This window comes from Bos taurus, chromosome 10 (genome assembly GCF_002263795.3).
Source record: "Bos taurus isolate L1 Dominette 01449 registration number 42190680 breed Hereford chromosome 10, ARS-UCD2.0, whole genome shotgun sequence".
In the NCBI taxonomy this organism is placed as follows: Eukaryota; Metazoa; Chordata; class Mammalia; order Artiodactyla; family Bovidae; genus Bos; species Bos taurus.
This window is the reverse complement of record NC_037337.1, coordinates 59,114,021-59,130,895: the sequence shown is the minus strand read 5'-3', so window position 1 is coordinate 59,130,895 and position 16,875 is coordinate 59,114,021. Positions and strand designations below refer to the sequence as shown.

At 41.2% G+C, this 16,875-nt stretch overlaps 1 protein-coding gene across 2 annotated transcripts in view; it reads right to left on the bottom strand.

Annotated features, from left to right (window-relative positions):
• The window catches only part of CYP19A1 (cytochrome P450 family 19 subfamily A member 1), a 54,382-nt gene that overhangs the window by 25,726 nt on the left and 11,781 nt on the right, over window positions 1-16,875 (bottom strand). The window contains 2 exon segments of one of the 2 annotated variants that reach the window (NM_174305.1): window positions 4,838-4,988; window positions 8,177-8,359. In NM_174305.1, coding sequence (NP_776730.1) covers window positions 4,838-4,988; window positions 8,177-8,321 — 296 coding nt within the window. In that variant the 5' untranslated portion in view covers window positions 8,322-8,359. 2 annotated transcript variants of the gene reach the window in all.

Below are 16,875 nucleotides of genomic sequence, written 5' to 3'. Positions count from 1 at the left end.
GCCTGTCACTCACACTCCATTAGTCTTACCACGTTTTCCCTGTCCTTTGCCCTCTAATAATCTTATGCAGCTCTAATACTGAGGTCACTGCAAGAGAAAATGAATATAACAGAGACCTGACTGCAACGACCCTAAGCTGATCAGATTTAGTATTCATAATATGGGACCACCTTCCCTGGGCTCCCGATTATGATGCAATATGAAGTATCTAGGACTAAACAGGAAAATACTCTTACAAAACAGTTAATCTGAATTGAATTGAGCTTATAAACCTAGTGTTCAGTTTATAGGCAATACCAGGAATAGAAGAGTATGTTCAATGACACCATAATGAGACAATGAAAGGCATATGGAATGTGGGGCATCCTGTAAGACAACTGACATGGTTTCTTCAGAAGGTCAAGGTCAGGGGACAAAAAGTAGGGAGATTGTTCGGAGATTGTTCTTCTAACGTTCTTGTTCATTTGAACTTTTCTTACTAAAAAGTTGGGAAAATATTTCTTGTTTATCATTAAAGTCTCTGCCTGTCATGCATCCTCACCTCCTTGGACCTCTACTTACTTTGTCCTCGTTCCCTGGTAAAATCTCAACCCTGCTAAAGCCAACTCTTAGATTACTCTGCTTGCACCTGGCAGCTGAATGGGGCCAGGGAAAAACCATAGATGCACAAAGACACACACACACACACACACAGAAGGAGTCTCAGTTAAATTCAAATGGGCCCATGGTGCAGTTGCCCAATCTAGTACATTTCCTGAGTCCAATCATGCTCTTGTCTCCTCTATGACTGTTATATCCTGCCTCCTCTCTTCACTGTTCTACTTCCTCACCTTTAATCTCAACTACAGACTTGATTGGGTCAGGAAGATCCCCTGGAGAAGGGAATGGCTGCACATTCCAGTATTCTTGCCTGGAGAATCCCATGGACAAAGGAGCCTGGCAGGCTACAGTCTATAGGGTCACAAAGAGTTGGACACCACTAACACACACATAGAGGCTTGATTTCCTATTTTAATGAGAAAACAGAAGCAAGTCCAACCATCAGGATCAGTGCCATATGTTCAACTTCACTTCTGTTACTGGGGATGAACTTCCATGTCCCTATTCAAGGCCAATTCCACATGTCACCTGAACCTCTTTGTCATCTCACCTGGCACACTCCTCCTTTCTGCTGCATCGATGGTTTTCCTCTGTGACTCATCATTCCCACCAAAGCACACATGTCATAGTATCTTGTATCTTAGCAAACAAAAAGACTTGGACCAAATACCCCTTTCAACCCTTATTCTATTCCTCTGCCTCCTTTAGGACAAAATCCTTGAAGAGTTTGTACCTGGCACCTCCAATTCTTCTCTCCCATTCTCCACAGTGGCCACATTTTGCCCCCAGAATGCCACTGAAACTCCCCTTGTCAAGGTCACCCTTAACCTGCCTGGTGCTAAATGCAATGCTCACATCTCTGTCTAGTCTTGTGGCACTATCTGGATACTTGACAGTTCCATCCTCCCTGCCACGCATTCCTCATCTTGCTTTCAGACCACCACATTCTCCTGGTTTTCCCTTTTCTGTCTGGCTCTCCTCCTCAGCTCCTTTGCTAGTTTATGACTACATTAGAAGGTCTGGATGGTCAGAACTTCCTTCTTAATATCCCATTCAGTGGTACTAGGCAAGTCAAGTCAACATATCTGAAATGGAATCCTGATTTTTCCCCATCCGAAAGATGTTCCACCCACCTCATCTTTTATACAGCACATATTTACCTGATAATAGTGTGGGTTTGCCATCCTGGTTTGCCTGGAACTATCTGAGTTTTACCATAAAAATCCCACAACATGGGGATAAATTTATGCACTATTAAAACAGATATATAAACACTATAACAATAGTATTTAAACTGGTAGCAGATGGGCCAATTTGACCCCAGTTAGCGTATTAAGTGCTACTCGCTTATTGATGCTACCCATGTTCTTCTTTTTGATATTCTTGCAAACACCAATATATACTTAGGGCACGAAGTGTCTGTGGCCCCTCATTATTTACAGCACCCCTGCCTGGGGAACTGTGCACACTTTACCTACAGATGATCAGATGCCCTCCCCCCGCCCCCGCCCCCCCCAGCTGCTCAGGCAGAAGCCCAGCAGCCCTGGTGCCTGACTCTCCCCCACCCAAAGTTCTGCAGCCCCAACCACTTCAGAACTAAGCTGAATTGAAAAGTTGGGCCATAATCTCAGCACAGTTGTAATGATGACAGATATCAAACTTTCTGAAGAGAAAAGACCTGGCATATTATTCAAAGAAAAAGCTTTCTGGGGTCCAGTGGGGTCTCTTCAAGAGGTACAGGAAGTTCTGGAAGGATCTGAAGAGCAGCGAGGGAAGGAGATGGGGACAAACACGTCCTATTCCTGTGGGGAGCTCAGCCCTTAACAACAAAATCGAGCGGCTCAGAGGCAATTATAGAGAACACAGAGACTCCAACCAGAGAAGAGCCTGTGAGGACAGGACCAGGGAAGAACGGGGAGAGCAGAGATGGAGCTGGGCACAGGCAGAAGGCTGTTTGTGTCCTCAGTGTGAAGGAAGCACCTGACAGTTTGGGGGTCAGTAAGGTCACATTCCTGTAAGGTGCAGACTGGTCAGATGGCACGTGCTGTGACAAGGATCCTGTTTCAGGAATTGCCTGTGAGGCTCCTGGGCATTATTCTGGGGATCTGAGTATCTACTGTCTATGAGCTGTTTCTGTCCTGGTCATCTGATCCTTTCTCAGGTGCTTCATTCTTCCCTCCAGGTCTAGTCTTGCACCTCCATCACCTGACCTAGACCTTAGGGGGAGAAAATTAGATGAATCCACTCCAACCTGCTTCAGCATTTCCCCATACTGAAGGGAAAAGCCCTCTGTCCTGGGAGCTTCTTACCTCCTCTCCTCCCTCCAGTCTGCAGCATATTGGAATTACCTGGAGGGCTCTAAACACCATCAATGCCTGGGTCCCCCCATCAAGAGACTATAAAAGTTGGGATGTGACCTGGGCATTGGGATGTTGAACAGCCCCCTGGGCGACTTTGATGTAAAGCCAAGACAAGAAGCACTGCTCTAGACCCCGGGCTGCAGGTGTCATCCTTTTGGATAAATATCCTGTGGATCCCTTCACCGGTATCTGAGGGACAGGCAGATGCTGACTTGAGGAGGGCTGGAAGGCAACTTGCTGCCCTGGGAGATCAAAGAGCAGGAGGTAGTGTCCCAGTCTCCCAAGCTCAATAGTCATCTGTTCCAGGACAATTTTGAGACTGAAAATTGGCTGCAAAAATGAGTGAAGTAATGATTCTGAAAATGAGAACATGTCAAATTCATTTAAATTTGGCTAAGCAGAGCTCAATACACCAAGAGGAGTAAAACCTAAGAGCACCTATATTCTCACCGTTAGAGCAGTGAGTCTCAAACTGGAGTGTGCCTCAGAATGACCTGGAGGCCTCATGGACAAAGATCCCTGGGCCCCGACCCCAGATTTTCTCATTTAGAGTGTCAGGGAGGGACCAAGGATGGAAAGCCAGATGTGTCTACTGCTGGTCAGGGGACCACAGTCTGAGAACCACTGTACTGGGGTGTTTGACTTTAACCCAGTGAAATGACATTTCCACCCAAAATGACATTTCCGCAGAAGCTGTATAAACATGTTTAGTTATATAAACATGGTCTGTCTTAGTTACTATTAAGACTCTTACAACAGCAAACTGAATGAAATGGGAAAACACCCAGGCAACGATTGAGGAATTAGTTTGGTTCAAAATAACATTCTTGGATAGGTAGAAATATTTGAAAGGATAACATCTTTTTCTCCCCTCCTCCCTTCTTTCAAGTATTTGGCTCAAAGTATTCAGGCTTTGTGTTTACCATGGTATTTTCGGAAATGATGTATAATATGGCATGAAAAAAAGCCAATGTAGTTTCCAGAAATGCTTCACTTATTTCTGGGCAATAGTCTATGTATCTGAAGAAACAATTCTAATAAATAAGTAAAATACCCTGGTCAGTCTTAGTTTCTGAGTAAATCTTTGTCAGGGATTATAAATATAAAATCTCATTAATGAGACATTCTGGCAGTTAGCTTTGCTAAATTCTAGCAAAGTAGCTGAACATCTATGATATGTGCTTTATTTTAAATGCTTCATTTTCTATGATCAGTCAGTAAGAAAACTAATATTTCACAAAGCTAGTTCTTTAGTTGATCCATATTTTGTTAACACTGAAGTGAACTCAGTCTACCAGTTATCTGGAAAATGTAATGGAGCAGGAGAATACCATTGCTTTTACCGGCACACTGACAGTCACTTTAGGACAGCAGCATTCTGTAAAGAGAAGAACGCCTTCTTCGTCTGCTGTCTACCCTCCTGTTGGCATTAGAAACACATCAGCAAATTGATGCAATCAGAATTCCGCTCCCCTCAGGTATTTGTTTTTTTATTACTATTTGTTCATTTGTTTTCATGCTTACTTCTACAGTTAAGACCAAAATCTTAGGGAAGTATAAAAGATAACACCTCTCCTTCAAGTGTTTTGTCAAAACCAAATCCTCTGTATTCTAAGTTTCCACATTCCCTGCTCAGAGATATTTTGAATAATTTCCAGTCTTTCCAGAATTCATTATATATGCCTCAGGTCTCAAGCAAAACCCAATTATTCTGTTTGTCTCAAGTGTTAGATTTTTAACCTGGTAATCACTCATCTTTATTTAAGTAGTAAAGACATTGGAAACAAAGATGGCAAAATATCAAAATGAGTTTGCTTTTTAATAGGAAATATCCCAACCTTGATTTTTAAAGTATTTCTCCAATTATTGAGACTTACTTGCTAATAATAAGGGTTTCCTCTCCACATACCCAGACTCTCATGAATTCTCCATACATCTTGTTGTAGTAATTGCAGGCACTGCCGATCCCCATCCAGAGGAACCTGCAGTGGGAAATGAGGGGCCCAATTCCCAGAAAGTAGCTGGGACCTAGGAAAGTCATCAGATCATAATCAGTATTTCAGCACTACTCAAAAGAGCAATTGTTTAAGATACTGTTGTTCTTGTTCCTATAAATCCAAATGTCCTTTTATATCTTCTGATCTATATGGGTGAGTCACACACACAAAATAATTAAAACAACAACACAAGTTAATTAACATGAGGCTCTTCACAGCTCTACGAGTAAAAAGTAGTCCACACCACACCAATTCCTTATGGTCTCAATCATTTCAGTCTGAATGGACGGGTTTAAGAAGAGAATCTTAAGCTAAACCTCATTAGACAAAATAAACCTGTGCACATGAATGTTCATAGCAGCCTTGTTCACAATAGCCCCAAAATGAAGACACCCCAAATGTCTATTAGCAGTAGAATAGGTGACTAAACAGTGAGGTGTTCATGTAACTGCATACTATATGAACTGCAGCTGCATGCCACAACCTGAATGAAACCTACAGGCAAAAATGTAAGGAAAAAACCAAGACAGAAGAATAAGGAATATAGGATTCCTATTGCTAAAACATGCAAGAGCAGGTAATACTGAAGGATATTGTTTAGAATATGAAATTAGGTGAAAAATCTATCAGAAAGCAGGGGAGTGATCATTATAGAATAGAAGGCTATTTACTTCTGGGGGTGACAGAGGGTATAACTGGAAAGGCACAAGAGGAGTTTCTGGGATCCTGCTAGCATCCTCCTTTTTGTTCTGATCTGTGATCACATGTTTATTTGTGCATTTTATGTAGAACAGATTTTTAACAGGCAAAAGGAAACTGTGTCACCATACCTTTTTCCCCAGCGCTCCCATAAAGAATGTGGTGCACAGGGCAGAGACAGGGTCTGGGGGAGAGGGCCCACGTGCAAGGTTAGACATCACCCTGTAACCTTGGGGAAGGGAGAGCTGCCAGGCGCCAGGTAACAGTAGTCTTGTCAGAGATCAGCGAACTGGCGCAGTTTCTCCAAATTGAAGCTTGCACATCACCAAGTAGGAATGATTCCTCTCCAACCCTCACGGCCCTCCCTGGCACTATGTCCTCTGCCTATGTGGGTTACCTCTCACACTCCTGGACCCCCTTCCCCATGCCCTGATAATACGGGGCCTCTCAGTAAATGTGAGTTGAGGAAGCTTCAATTTGAGTCCCAGCTTCGTCGTCTACTAGCCATGGACATCTGGCCTCTTTATGTCTCAGCTTTTTCATCTGCAAAGTAGGGATCAACACACTTACCTCACCAGAGTGCCCAGAGGTTCACAGGAGAAAGTGGGTGTGAAACTGCTTTCAAAATTGTTAAACTGAGGGATTTGGCTCACTGTACCTTCTCAACTCTTTGGCTCCACTGACCCCGAGATTCTCCATATGCATAAAACTCAGAGCCCAGAGAGCTGATGATTGGAGGGATCTGGCCTAGAGGGTTCTAGAACTAGAGAGTTCTAACCAGACCTCACCTTTCCCCAGGGAAAGCATGGAACTATTCAATAGAAGCTCCCTAGTAGCAAAATGAACATCCATCTGGGATTTAGGACTTCCTGGTGGTCCCCCTGCTCCCCCTATTCCCACTTGCCTTCCAGCTAAGATGCTGGCAAGCCCTTTCTCTTCTGGGGCTTTAACCCCTCACCTATGAACAGAAGAGATTGGCTCCACAGTTACTCATACCGCCTGGACCAGGCAGAGGCTGTCTCTGGTGCTCAATTTCCCTTTCTTTCAAATGAAGGGGTTGGGCTCCATTCTGTGGCTCTCAACCCTGAGTGCTCAGGAAAACCACCTGGGAAATGAAAAGTCCATGTGAGGACCCACCTCAGGCAGGGCTGAGAATGACAGCACTGTGTGATTGTGTCACAGACTGTCAGCGTGTGACAGCCTGATATCCCCAGCCCAGAGGTGGTAGACAGAGGAGCTGCCCCTTTCTGGCTCCTGGTCCAGAGCTTCAGGGATGCTCATTCTGTGCTTGCCTCCCCCCACCTCCCCAAAGGTCCAAGGCAGTTCTACCATCACCTGCAACGCAAACCTCTGGGGCGACTTGTTAAAAATAGCCCCTCCCTCCCCTCTACCATTCATGGACCCTGACTTGGGTGCCCACTGGGGGAAGAGAATCCAGTGAGAAAGGGGCAGTGATGGAGAAGGGGTTCATTGAGCTAAAGACCATGGAACAGTCTTCCTTCAGACCCCTATCAGGGAGTAGAGAAGAAAACCAACTAAGCATTCCATTACATTGGGCATTTAAAGTAACCTAAAATACCAGGCTGAATCAAACAGAGAGACAGGCCGTTCTCTCAAAAATGATAAAGAAACCAGACCCAGGGCATTTTGCAGCAGCCCTACACTCCCACTTTCCATCACTGTGCAAAGAGGCCCACACTTGAAAGTGTGTAATGAGTATGCTCTTGAAATAAAGCCTTATCAAGTATCTTATGGGACTGGAGACAGATGCTTGCTGTGAGGAATTTTCCCTGAAAATTAAAAAGCAATCTGATATTTCTGAGAATTCTGAGTTAGTATGACAGTGTAGAGTGATGGTGTTTCTACTGGAATTATCTGGATAACTATATTATGCTCTACTTTTGATTGTCCACAGAGCTTGTTGAAGATGTTTTTAGGTTTTCAAGGCAATGATAGTGGTCCCCCATTTTTCTTCCACTATCCAGGATCCATCCAGCTCTTATGTTGGCATCAACATCACCACCTTATCCAAGAATAAAAGAAAATAAAGAATGGGATAAAGAGAAGGAATAAGTTTGAGAAGGGAGAGGGCAGAGGACATGGCTGAGGCAAAGTGGGAATGAGACAGAAAGGGGGACAGAAGGCATTCCAGAGACATTTTCACCTTCAGAGCAAAATTGGAACGAATTTGAATCAAAAGAAAAATAAGTTCCTGGAATTTTACTTTGCTGTCCCCATCTTAAACTTATTTTAAAGGATACTTGTGCCAAGTCTATTTTACCAAAGTAAAGTGGAGCCTGGAAGAGATTATCTGAGGTATTGTTTTAATGTTGTCATTAAACATGTGCAGATAATTGGCTAAACATTTTTTCACCTGAGTCCTCATTTGCTTACATGCTGTGGACTTCAGCCAGCTCTCCAGGTTTACTCTTTGTCATTTCGTAGAATCTCCTTTACCCTCGTGGATCAAAAGCCCAAGGAAACAATCTCTTTAGATACAGAAATAGACGACTGCCTTACCTGGTATTGAGGATGTGTCCTCATAATTCCAAACCAAGAGAAGAAATCCAGTGAGCAGCAGGATTGCAATGCTGGCAATAGGCACAACTTCGGACACCATGCTGGTGACGTTGTAATGCCTTGGGTTCAGCACTTCCAAAAGCATTTTGTTTTACTTGATCTCAGGGGAAGTAATTTAAAGTCCTGTGGAGATCAGAAGAGTGGAAAAATTAGAAAATCCCCAAAATGTACATTTAGGACTCCTGTTGCTTCAGAGGATGCTGTACCGTAGAGATTGGCGCTTTGTTTTATAATATGATTGGACACTTAGACAAGACAAATTTATAGTCACGAGTCAAAACAAGCAAGCCCAAGAGAGATCTTTTGGCTTGAAGTGCAGCATTTCTGACCTTGGTAGAGTCTCAGGTTCGTTTAGACTCTTGGTCTGATAGAACCTTATCACCTTGCCCTTGAGTGGGTAGAGTGACTGAGTTCTCAATTAAGAGCCAAATTTCATACCAAAATACATGAAAATGCAGCTCATTCCAGAGGTGGAGTCATTCTGTGACTTCATCAGCAGTTTCTGTTTAGGCAATATTTTTCCCCCCGAAGCCAAATACATTTTTTAAAGCACAATCCCCAACTACCTTGCTTGCTTGGGATTACTTCCCCCAGAGGGTAGGCTTCTCCAGTCAGAAGGTATTTCTCAGGCATCACTGAGGCATTCTCAGAGCCTCCCATAAATTGTCTATTGAATTCAACAGGACAATCTTTTCCTATTGGCTTTAATAAAGCTTGAAAACCTCTTGCACCATGTGCTGGTTGAAGCAGTACACATTGGACTATGACAGAGGTGGTAGGAGAGAAGAAGAGGAGAGAAAGAATAAAAAGAGAGGAGGAAAAAGAGAAGTGGGGAAGCAGGAAGAAAGAGATGGCTTGGTTGATACCACCAGCAGTAGGCTCGGATGCCACCCAGCCACCAAGCTCTCCACAGCAGCTAATCTCCTGTACAGGATAATTTTCAGTTTGATTTTCTGGTTCTGATGTGGTTTTCTCTTTCCTTTTTCCTCTTGGAGAGCATTTTTTTTTTCTGCTTTATTGAGTTGTAATTGACATACAGCAGTATATAATTTTAAGGTGTACAATATAATGATTCAACTTACATGCATCCTGGAATGATTATAAAATGAGTTTAGTGCTGATCTATCATCTTATACAGATACAACACTGAAGAAATAGAAAAATAATAGTTTTCCTTGTGATGAGAACACTTTGGATTTAGTCTCTCAATAATTCATATATAAGATGCACAGTGTCGGTTATCTTTATCATATTGTCTTTATCTTTTCTAGTACTTATTTACCTAGTACTTATTACTGGAAAGTGAAAGTCACTCAGTCGTGTTCGACTCGTTGCAACCCCATGGACTATACAGTCCATGGAATTCTCCAGGTCAGAATACCGGAGTGGGTAGCCTTTCCCTTCTCCAGGGGATCTTCCCAACCCAGGGATTGAACCCAGGTCTTCCGCATTGCAGGATTTTTTACCAGCTGAGCCGCAAGGGAAGCACTTGTTTATCTTATTACTGGAAGTTTGTACCTTTTGACCACCTTCATTTAATTCCCTGCCCCCCCACCACCAACCCCCCCCCCCGCCCCCGCCACCAGCTTCCACCCTTTGCCTCTGGCAACCACGTATTTGATTTCCTTTTCTATGAGTTTGTTTTTGAGGTTTAATTGAAGTACACCACCATTTTGGTTCTTGGTACACATGGCATAGTGATTTGGTATTTCTATACATTTCAAAATAATCACCATGATAAGTCTAGTGGTTATCTGTCACCACAGAAAGATATTATGTAATTATTACTGTGTTCCAACACTGTAAAGTTAATACCCATGACTAGCTTATTTTGTGACTAAAAGTTTGTACCTCTTAATCTCCTTCAACTATTTCCCTCCCCCAAACCCCTCCCCTCTGGCAACCCCTATTTGTTCTTTGTATTTATGACTTTGTTCACTTATGGTTGTTCATTTGTTTTGGTTTTTAGGTTCCACATATAAGTGAAATCATATATAGTATTTGCCTTTCTCTGTCAGACTTAGTTCATTTAGCATAATACCCTTTAGGTCCATCTATGTTGATACAAATCGTAATATTTCATTCCTCTTTATGTCTGAGTAATGTTTCATTTTATACACACACCCCACATCATCTTTATCCATTCATCTGTTAACGAGCTCTTAGATTGCTTCCATATCTTGGTTATTGTGAATAATTCAGCAAAAAAATAGGGGTTCCTGTATCTTTTTGAATTAGTGTTTTCATTTTTTCCCATAAACACCCAGTAGTGGAATTGCCGGATCATAGATAGTTCTATTTTTAATTTTTTGAGGAAGCTTTGTACTTTTTTCCAGAGTGGCTACAGCAATCAACATTCCCACCAATAGTGCACAAGTGTTCCCTTTTCCCCACATCCTCACCAAAACTTATTTGTTCTCTCTTTGATAATAGCTATTCTGACTGGTATAAAGTGATATCTCATTGTGATTTTGATTTGCATTTCCCTGGATAATTAGTGATGTTGAACATGTTTTTATGTGACTGTTGGCCATCTGTGTATCTTTGGGAAAATGTCTATTCAAGTCTTCTGCCCATTTTTAAATTGGGTTGTTTTTTTTGATATTGAAAAGAGTTCATTATATATTTTGGACATTAACACTGTTGGACATATCATCCTCTCCCATTTAGTAGATGATCATTTTGTTTTGTTGATAGTTTCCTTAGCTGTACAAAAGATTTTTTCACTGTATTCCCATTTATTTTATTTTGTTTTCCTTGCCTGAGGAGACATATCCCCTAAAATATTGCTAAAACTGGTGTCAAAATCTGTATTTTCTTCTAAAAGTTTCAGGTCTTACATTGACGTCTTTAATCTAGTTTTAATTTTCTTTCGTATATGGTCTGAGTGGTCTAGTTTGATTCTTTTGTGTGTAGCTGTCCAGTTTTCTCAGTACCATTTATTGAAGAGTTGTCTTTTCCTCATTGTTGTAGATTACATGCCCATATCAGAAATGAGTCATTTCTGCATTTTCCACTATGTTCCTTTGATCCATGTGTCTGATTTTGTGCCAGAAGTATACTATTTGGATGATTATAGCTTTGTTTCAAATCATGGAGTGTGATACCTCCTGTTCTTCTTATGATAGTCTTGGCTAATGGGGGTCTTTTTAGTTTCCATACAAATTTTAGAATTACTCGTTTAGTTCTTTCAAGAATGTTATCTTTTGATAGGTATTTTATTGAATCTGTAGATTGCCTTGGGTAGTATGATCATTTAACAATATTAGTTCTTCCAGTCCATGAGAACAGTATATCGTTCCATCTGTTTGTGTCATCTTCAATTTCTTTCATCAGTGTCTTTATAGTTTTCCAAGTATAGGTCTTTTACCTCCTTGATTAGATTTATTCCAAGGTACTTTATTCTTTTTGATGTTATTGTGAATGGGATTATTTTTTAAATTTTCTCTAGTAGTGTGCCTTTTATTGTATAAAAATGCAATATTATTAAATATTAATATTAATAAATATTAATGTATAGAAAGATTTCTGCATGTTAATTTTGTCTCCTGCAACTTCATTGAATTCACTGATGAGTTCTAGTAAATTTTTTGGGTGTGTCTTTAGGATTTTCTATGTGTATTATCAAGTCATTAGCAAACAGTGACAGTCTTACTTCTTCCATTCTAATGTAGATTCCATTTGTAACTTTTCCTTCTCTGTTGGCTGTGGCTAGGACTTCCAAAACTATGTTGAATAAAAGTGGTAAGAGTGGGCATCCTTGCTCCTGAACTTAAAGAATACTTCGGCTTTTCAACATTGAGTATGATGTTAATTGTGGGCTTGTTATATATGGCTTTAGTGTGTTATGTTCCCTCTATTCTCACTTTGTTGAGAGTTTTTTTTTTAATCATAGATGGATATTGTATTTTGTCAAAAGATTTTCTGCATCTATTGAGATGATCTTATGATTTTTATTCTTCAGTTTGGTAATGTGGTGAATCACATGGACTGATTTGCAGATATGAAACCATCTTTGCATCCCTGGTATAAATCCCACTTATTTATGATGTATGATCCTTTTAATGTATTGTCAAGTTTGGCTTTCCAATATTTTGTTGAAGATTTTTGCATCTATGTTCATCAGTGATATTGGTCTGTAATATTCTTTTTGTGTGTTATCTTTATCTGGTTTTGGTATCAGGGTGATGCTGGCCTTGTAGAATTAGTTTGGAAGTATTTCTTCCTCTGAAAAGTTTTGGAATAGTTTGAAAAGACTGTTAGATTATCTTGTGTTTGGTAGGATTCACCTATGAAGCCATCTGGTCCTGGACTTTTGTTGGGAGGTTTTTGTTTTTGTGTTACTGATTCAATTTCATAGCTAGTAATTGGTCTGTTTATATTTTCTGTTTCTTATTGATTCAGTCTTAAGAGGTTGTAGACTTCTAAGAATTTGTCATTTTCCTCTAGATTATCTACCTTATAGGCATATAACTGGTAGTAATCTTTTATGATCCTATGTATTTCTGTGGTGTCAGTTGTAACTTTTTATGATTTTATTGATTTGGGTCCTCTTTTTTTTCCTTGATGTATGGCTAAATGTTTTCCAATCTTATCTTTTCAAAGAACTAGCGCTTAGTTTCACTGATCTTTTCTTTTTAAGTTTCTCTTTCATTTCTGCTCTTACCTTTATGATTTGCTTTCATTTTCATTTGTCTCCAGATATTTAAATTTCCTCTTTGATTTCTGTAGTGATCCATTGGCTGTTTAGTATATTGTTTAGCTTCTATGCATTTTTGTAGTTGGGTTCTAGGCTCATAACTTTGTAGCTGGAAAAGATGCATGATTTTATTTCAATCTTCTTAAATTTACTGAGATTTGTTTTGTAGCATAGGATGTGATCTATCCTGGAGAATGATTTACATGCACATGCATCACTTTTCGATAGACCGTTCTATACATCTATTAATATATTCTGGTGTAATATGTCATTTAAAGCCAATATTTCCTTATCCATTTTCTGTCTAGATGGTCTGTCCTTTGATGTAAGAGGGGTGTTAAAGTCCGCTACGATTTTTGTATTACTGTCAATTTCTCTCTTTATGTCTGTTAATATTTCTCTTTATGTATTTAGGTGAGAAATAGATTTAAGGGTCTAGATCTGATAGATAGAGTGCCTGATGAACTATGGATGGAGGTTCGTGACATTGTACAGGAGACAGGGATCAAGACCGTCCCTGTGGAAAAGACATGCAAAAAAGCAAAATGGCTGTCTGGGGAGGCCTTACAAATAGCTGTGAAAAGAAGAGAAGCAAAAAGCAAAGGAGAAAAGGAAAGATATAAGCATCTGAATGCAGAGTTCCAAAGAATACAAGGAGAGATAAGAAAGCCTTCCTCAGCAATCAATGCAAAGAAATAGAGGAAAACAACAGAATGGGAAAGACCAGAGATCTCTTCAAGAAAATTAGAGATACCAAGGGAACATTTCATGCAAAGATGTGCTCGATAAAGACAGAAATGATCTGGACCTAACAGAAGCAGAAGATATTAAGAAGAGGTGGCAAGAATACACAGAAGAACTGTACAAAAAAGAGCTTCACGACCAAGATAATCACGACATCCTGGAATGTGAAGTCAAATGGGCCTTAGAAAGCATCACTACGAACAAAGCTAGTGGAGGTGATGGAATTTCAGTTGAGCTATTTCAAATCCTCAAAGATGATGCTGTGAAAGTGCTGCACTCAATATGCCAGCAAATTTGGAAAACTCAGCAGTGGCCACAGGACTGGAAAAGGTCAGCTTTCATTCCAATCCCAAAGAAAGGCAATGCCAAAGAATGCTCAAACTACCACACAATTGCACTCATCTCACATGCTAGTAAAGTAATGCTCAAAATTCTCCAAGCCAGGCTTCAGCAATATGTGAACCATGAACTTCCAGATGTTCAAGCTGGTTTTAGAAAAGGCAGAGGAACCAGAGATCAAATTGCCAACATCTGCTGGATCATCGAAAAAGCAAGAGAGTTCCAGAAAAACATCTATTTCTGCTTTACTGACTATGCCAAAGCCTTTGACTGTGTGGATCACAATAAACTGTGGAAAATTCTTCAAGAGATAGGAATACCAGACCACCTGACCTGCCTCTTAAGAAACCTATATGCAGGTCAGGAAGCAACAGTTAGAACTGGACATGAAACAACAGACTGGTGCCAAATAGGAAAAGGAGTACATTAAGGCTGTATATTGTCACCCTGCTTATTTAACTTATATGCAGAGTACATCATGAGAAATGCTGGGCTGAAAGAAGCACAAGCTGGAATCAAGATTGCCGGGAGAAATATCAATAACCTCAGATATGCAGATGACACCACCCTTATGGCAGAAAGTGAAGAGGAACTAAAGAGCCTCTTGATGAAAGTGAAAGAGGAGAGTGAAAAAGTTGGCTTAAAGCTCAACTTTCAGAAAACGAAGATCATGGCATCTGGTCCCAGCACTTCATGGCAAATAGATAGGGAAACAGTGGAAACAGTGTCAGACTTTATTTTTCTGGGCTCCAAAATCACTGCAGATGGTGACTGCAGCCATGAAATTAAAAGACACTTACTCCTTGGAAGGAAAGTTATGAGCAACCTAGATAGCTTATTGAAAACCAAAGACATTACTTTGCCAACAAACATCTGTCTAGTCAAGGCTATGGTTTTTCCAGTGGTCATGTATGGATGTGAGAGTTGGACTGTGAAGAAAGCTGAGCACCGAAGAATTGATCCTTTTGAACTGTGGTGTTGGAGAAGACTCTTGAGAGTCCCTTGGACTGCAAGGAGATCCAACCAGTCTGAAGTCTGATCTCCTTCTGAAGGAGATCAGCCCTGGGATTTCTTTGGAAGGAATGATGGTAAAGCTGAAACTCCAGTACTTTGGCCACCTCATGGGAAGAGTTGACTCTTTGGAAAAGACTCTGATGCTGGGAGGGATTGGGGGCAGGAGGAGAAGGGGACGACAGAGGATGAGATGGCTGGATGGCATCACCAACGTGATGGATGTGAGTTTGAGTGAACTCCAGGAGTTGGTGATGGACAGGGAGGCCTGGCGTGCTGCGATTCATGGGGTCACAAAGAGTCGGACATGACTGAGTGACTGAACTGAACTGATGATGAGTGCATATATGACTATAATTGTTAAACTTCTTGCTGGATTGAGCCCTTGATCTTTATGTAGCTTTTTTTTTTTTTGTCTCTTGTAACAGTATTTAAAGTCTATTCTGTCTGATATAAGCACTGGCGTCCTGGCTTTATTCTTTCCTATTTGCATGGAATATACTTTTCTATCCCCTCACTTTGTATGTCTTTAGATCTGAAATGAGTTTCTTATAGGCAGCATATATATGGGTCTTGTTTTCATATCTATTCATCCATTCTATGTCTTTTGATTGGCGCAGTTACTCCACTTACATTTAAAGTAATTATTTACTCCCTGGTGATCCAGTTGTTGATTCCATGTTTCCAATGCAAGGGCCACAGGTTCAGTCCCTGATCAGGGAACTACATGGGATCAAATCCTGCATATCATGTAGCACAGCCCCCAAAAAACAGATTAAAAAAATAATTCATTGTTATATATTTATTGCTATTTTGTTAATTCTCTTTTGTTTGATGAAGCTTTTTATTCCTTTTTCTCTCTTCCTTTGTAATTTGATGGCTATTTTTAGTGTTATGTGTGGAGTCCTCTTTTTTTCTGTGTATATCTACTATAGATTTTTGATTTCTAGTTACCAAAATGTTTATATATAGTAATATATATATGAGCATATATGTATGTGTGTGTATATGTGTGTGTATATGTGTGTGTGTGTGTGTATATATATATATATATATATATACACACAGTCATTTTGAGTTGATTTTTTAAGTGTGAATGAATTTTAACAACTCTGAATTTTCTCCCTCTCCCCGTTTCTTTCTGACATATTTCATAGTCAAATCCTGACTTGGCTGGCTGAGAGTTGTCCTCCCAGGATGTCCTCCCAGGGTGTCCTCCCAAGGTGTCCTGGATCTGCTGTAGACCTGCTGTTAGCCAGGGCCAGAGCCCAGGGCATTCCTGGGTGGTGCCAATCTCCTGGTGGGTAGGTTGGGTCTTGACATAGCTGCCTCTGGGGCTACTGTGATCCTGGGTTGGTTGTTTTGCCTGCTGGTGGGTGGGCCCTGGGCTGGTGCCCAACCACCAATAAGGGCAGGTGCTGGCACTACTGCCAGTCCACTGATGGGCAGAGTCAGGTCATGGGTTCTCTGGCTGTAGGCCTAGGGGTTCCCATTTCTGGTGCTGGCACACTGGTGAGTTCACTGGATTGTGACACAGCCAGCTGCAGGTCCTTGGTGGTCCCAGAGCTGTGTCCGTCGGCCTGTGGGTAAAACCATGGCCCAGGGGGTCCTAGGGCTGTTGTCCACCCATTGGAGGGTGAAGTCAGGTCTTGAGGTTACTTCCAGGTCAGTGGTGGGAAGATCTGGTCTTCGGGGTCTTTGGCTGTAGGGCTTCAGGGGTCCCAGAGTTGATGCTGGCCTGTAGGTGGGCAGGGCTGGGGCCCAGGAGATCCCAGGGCTGGTTTCTCCCTGATGAGTGAAACTGGGTCCAGGGCTAATGTTGGTTCCCTGGTTGGGGGGCCATGTT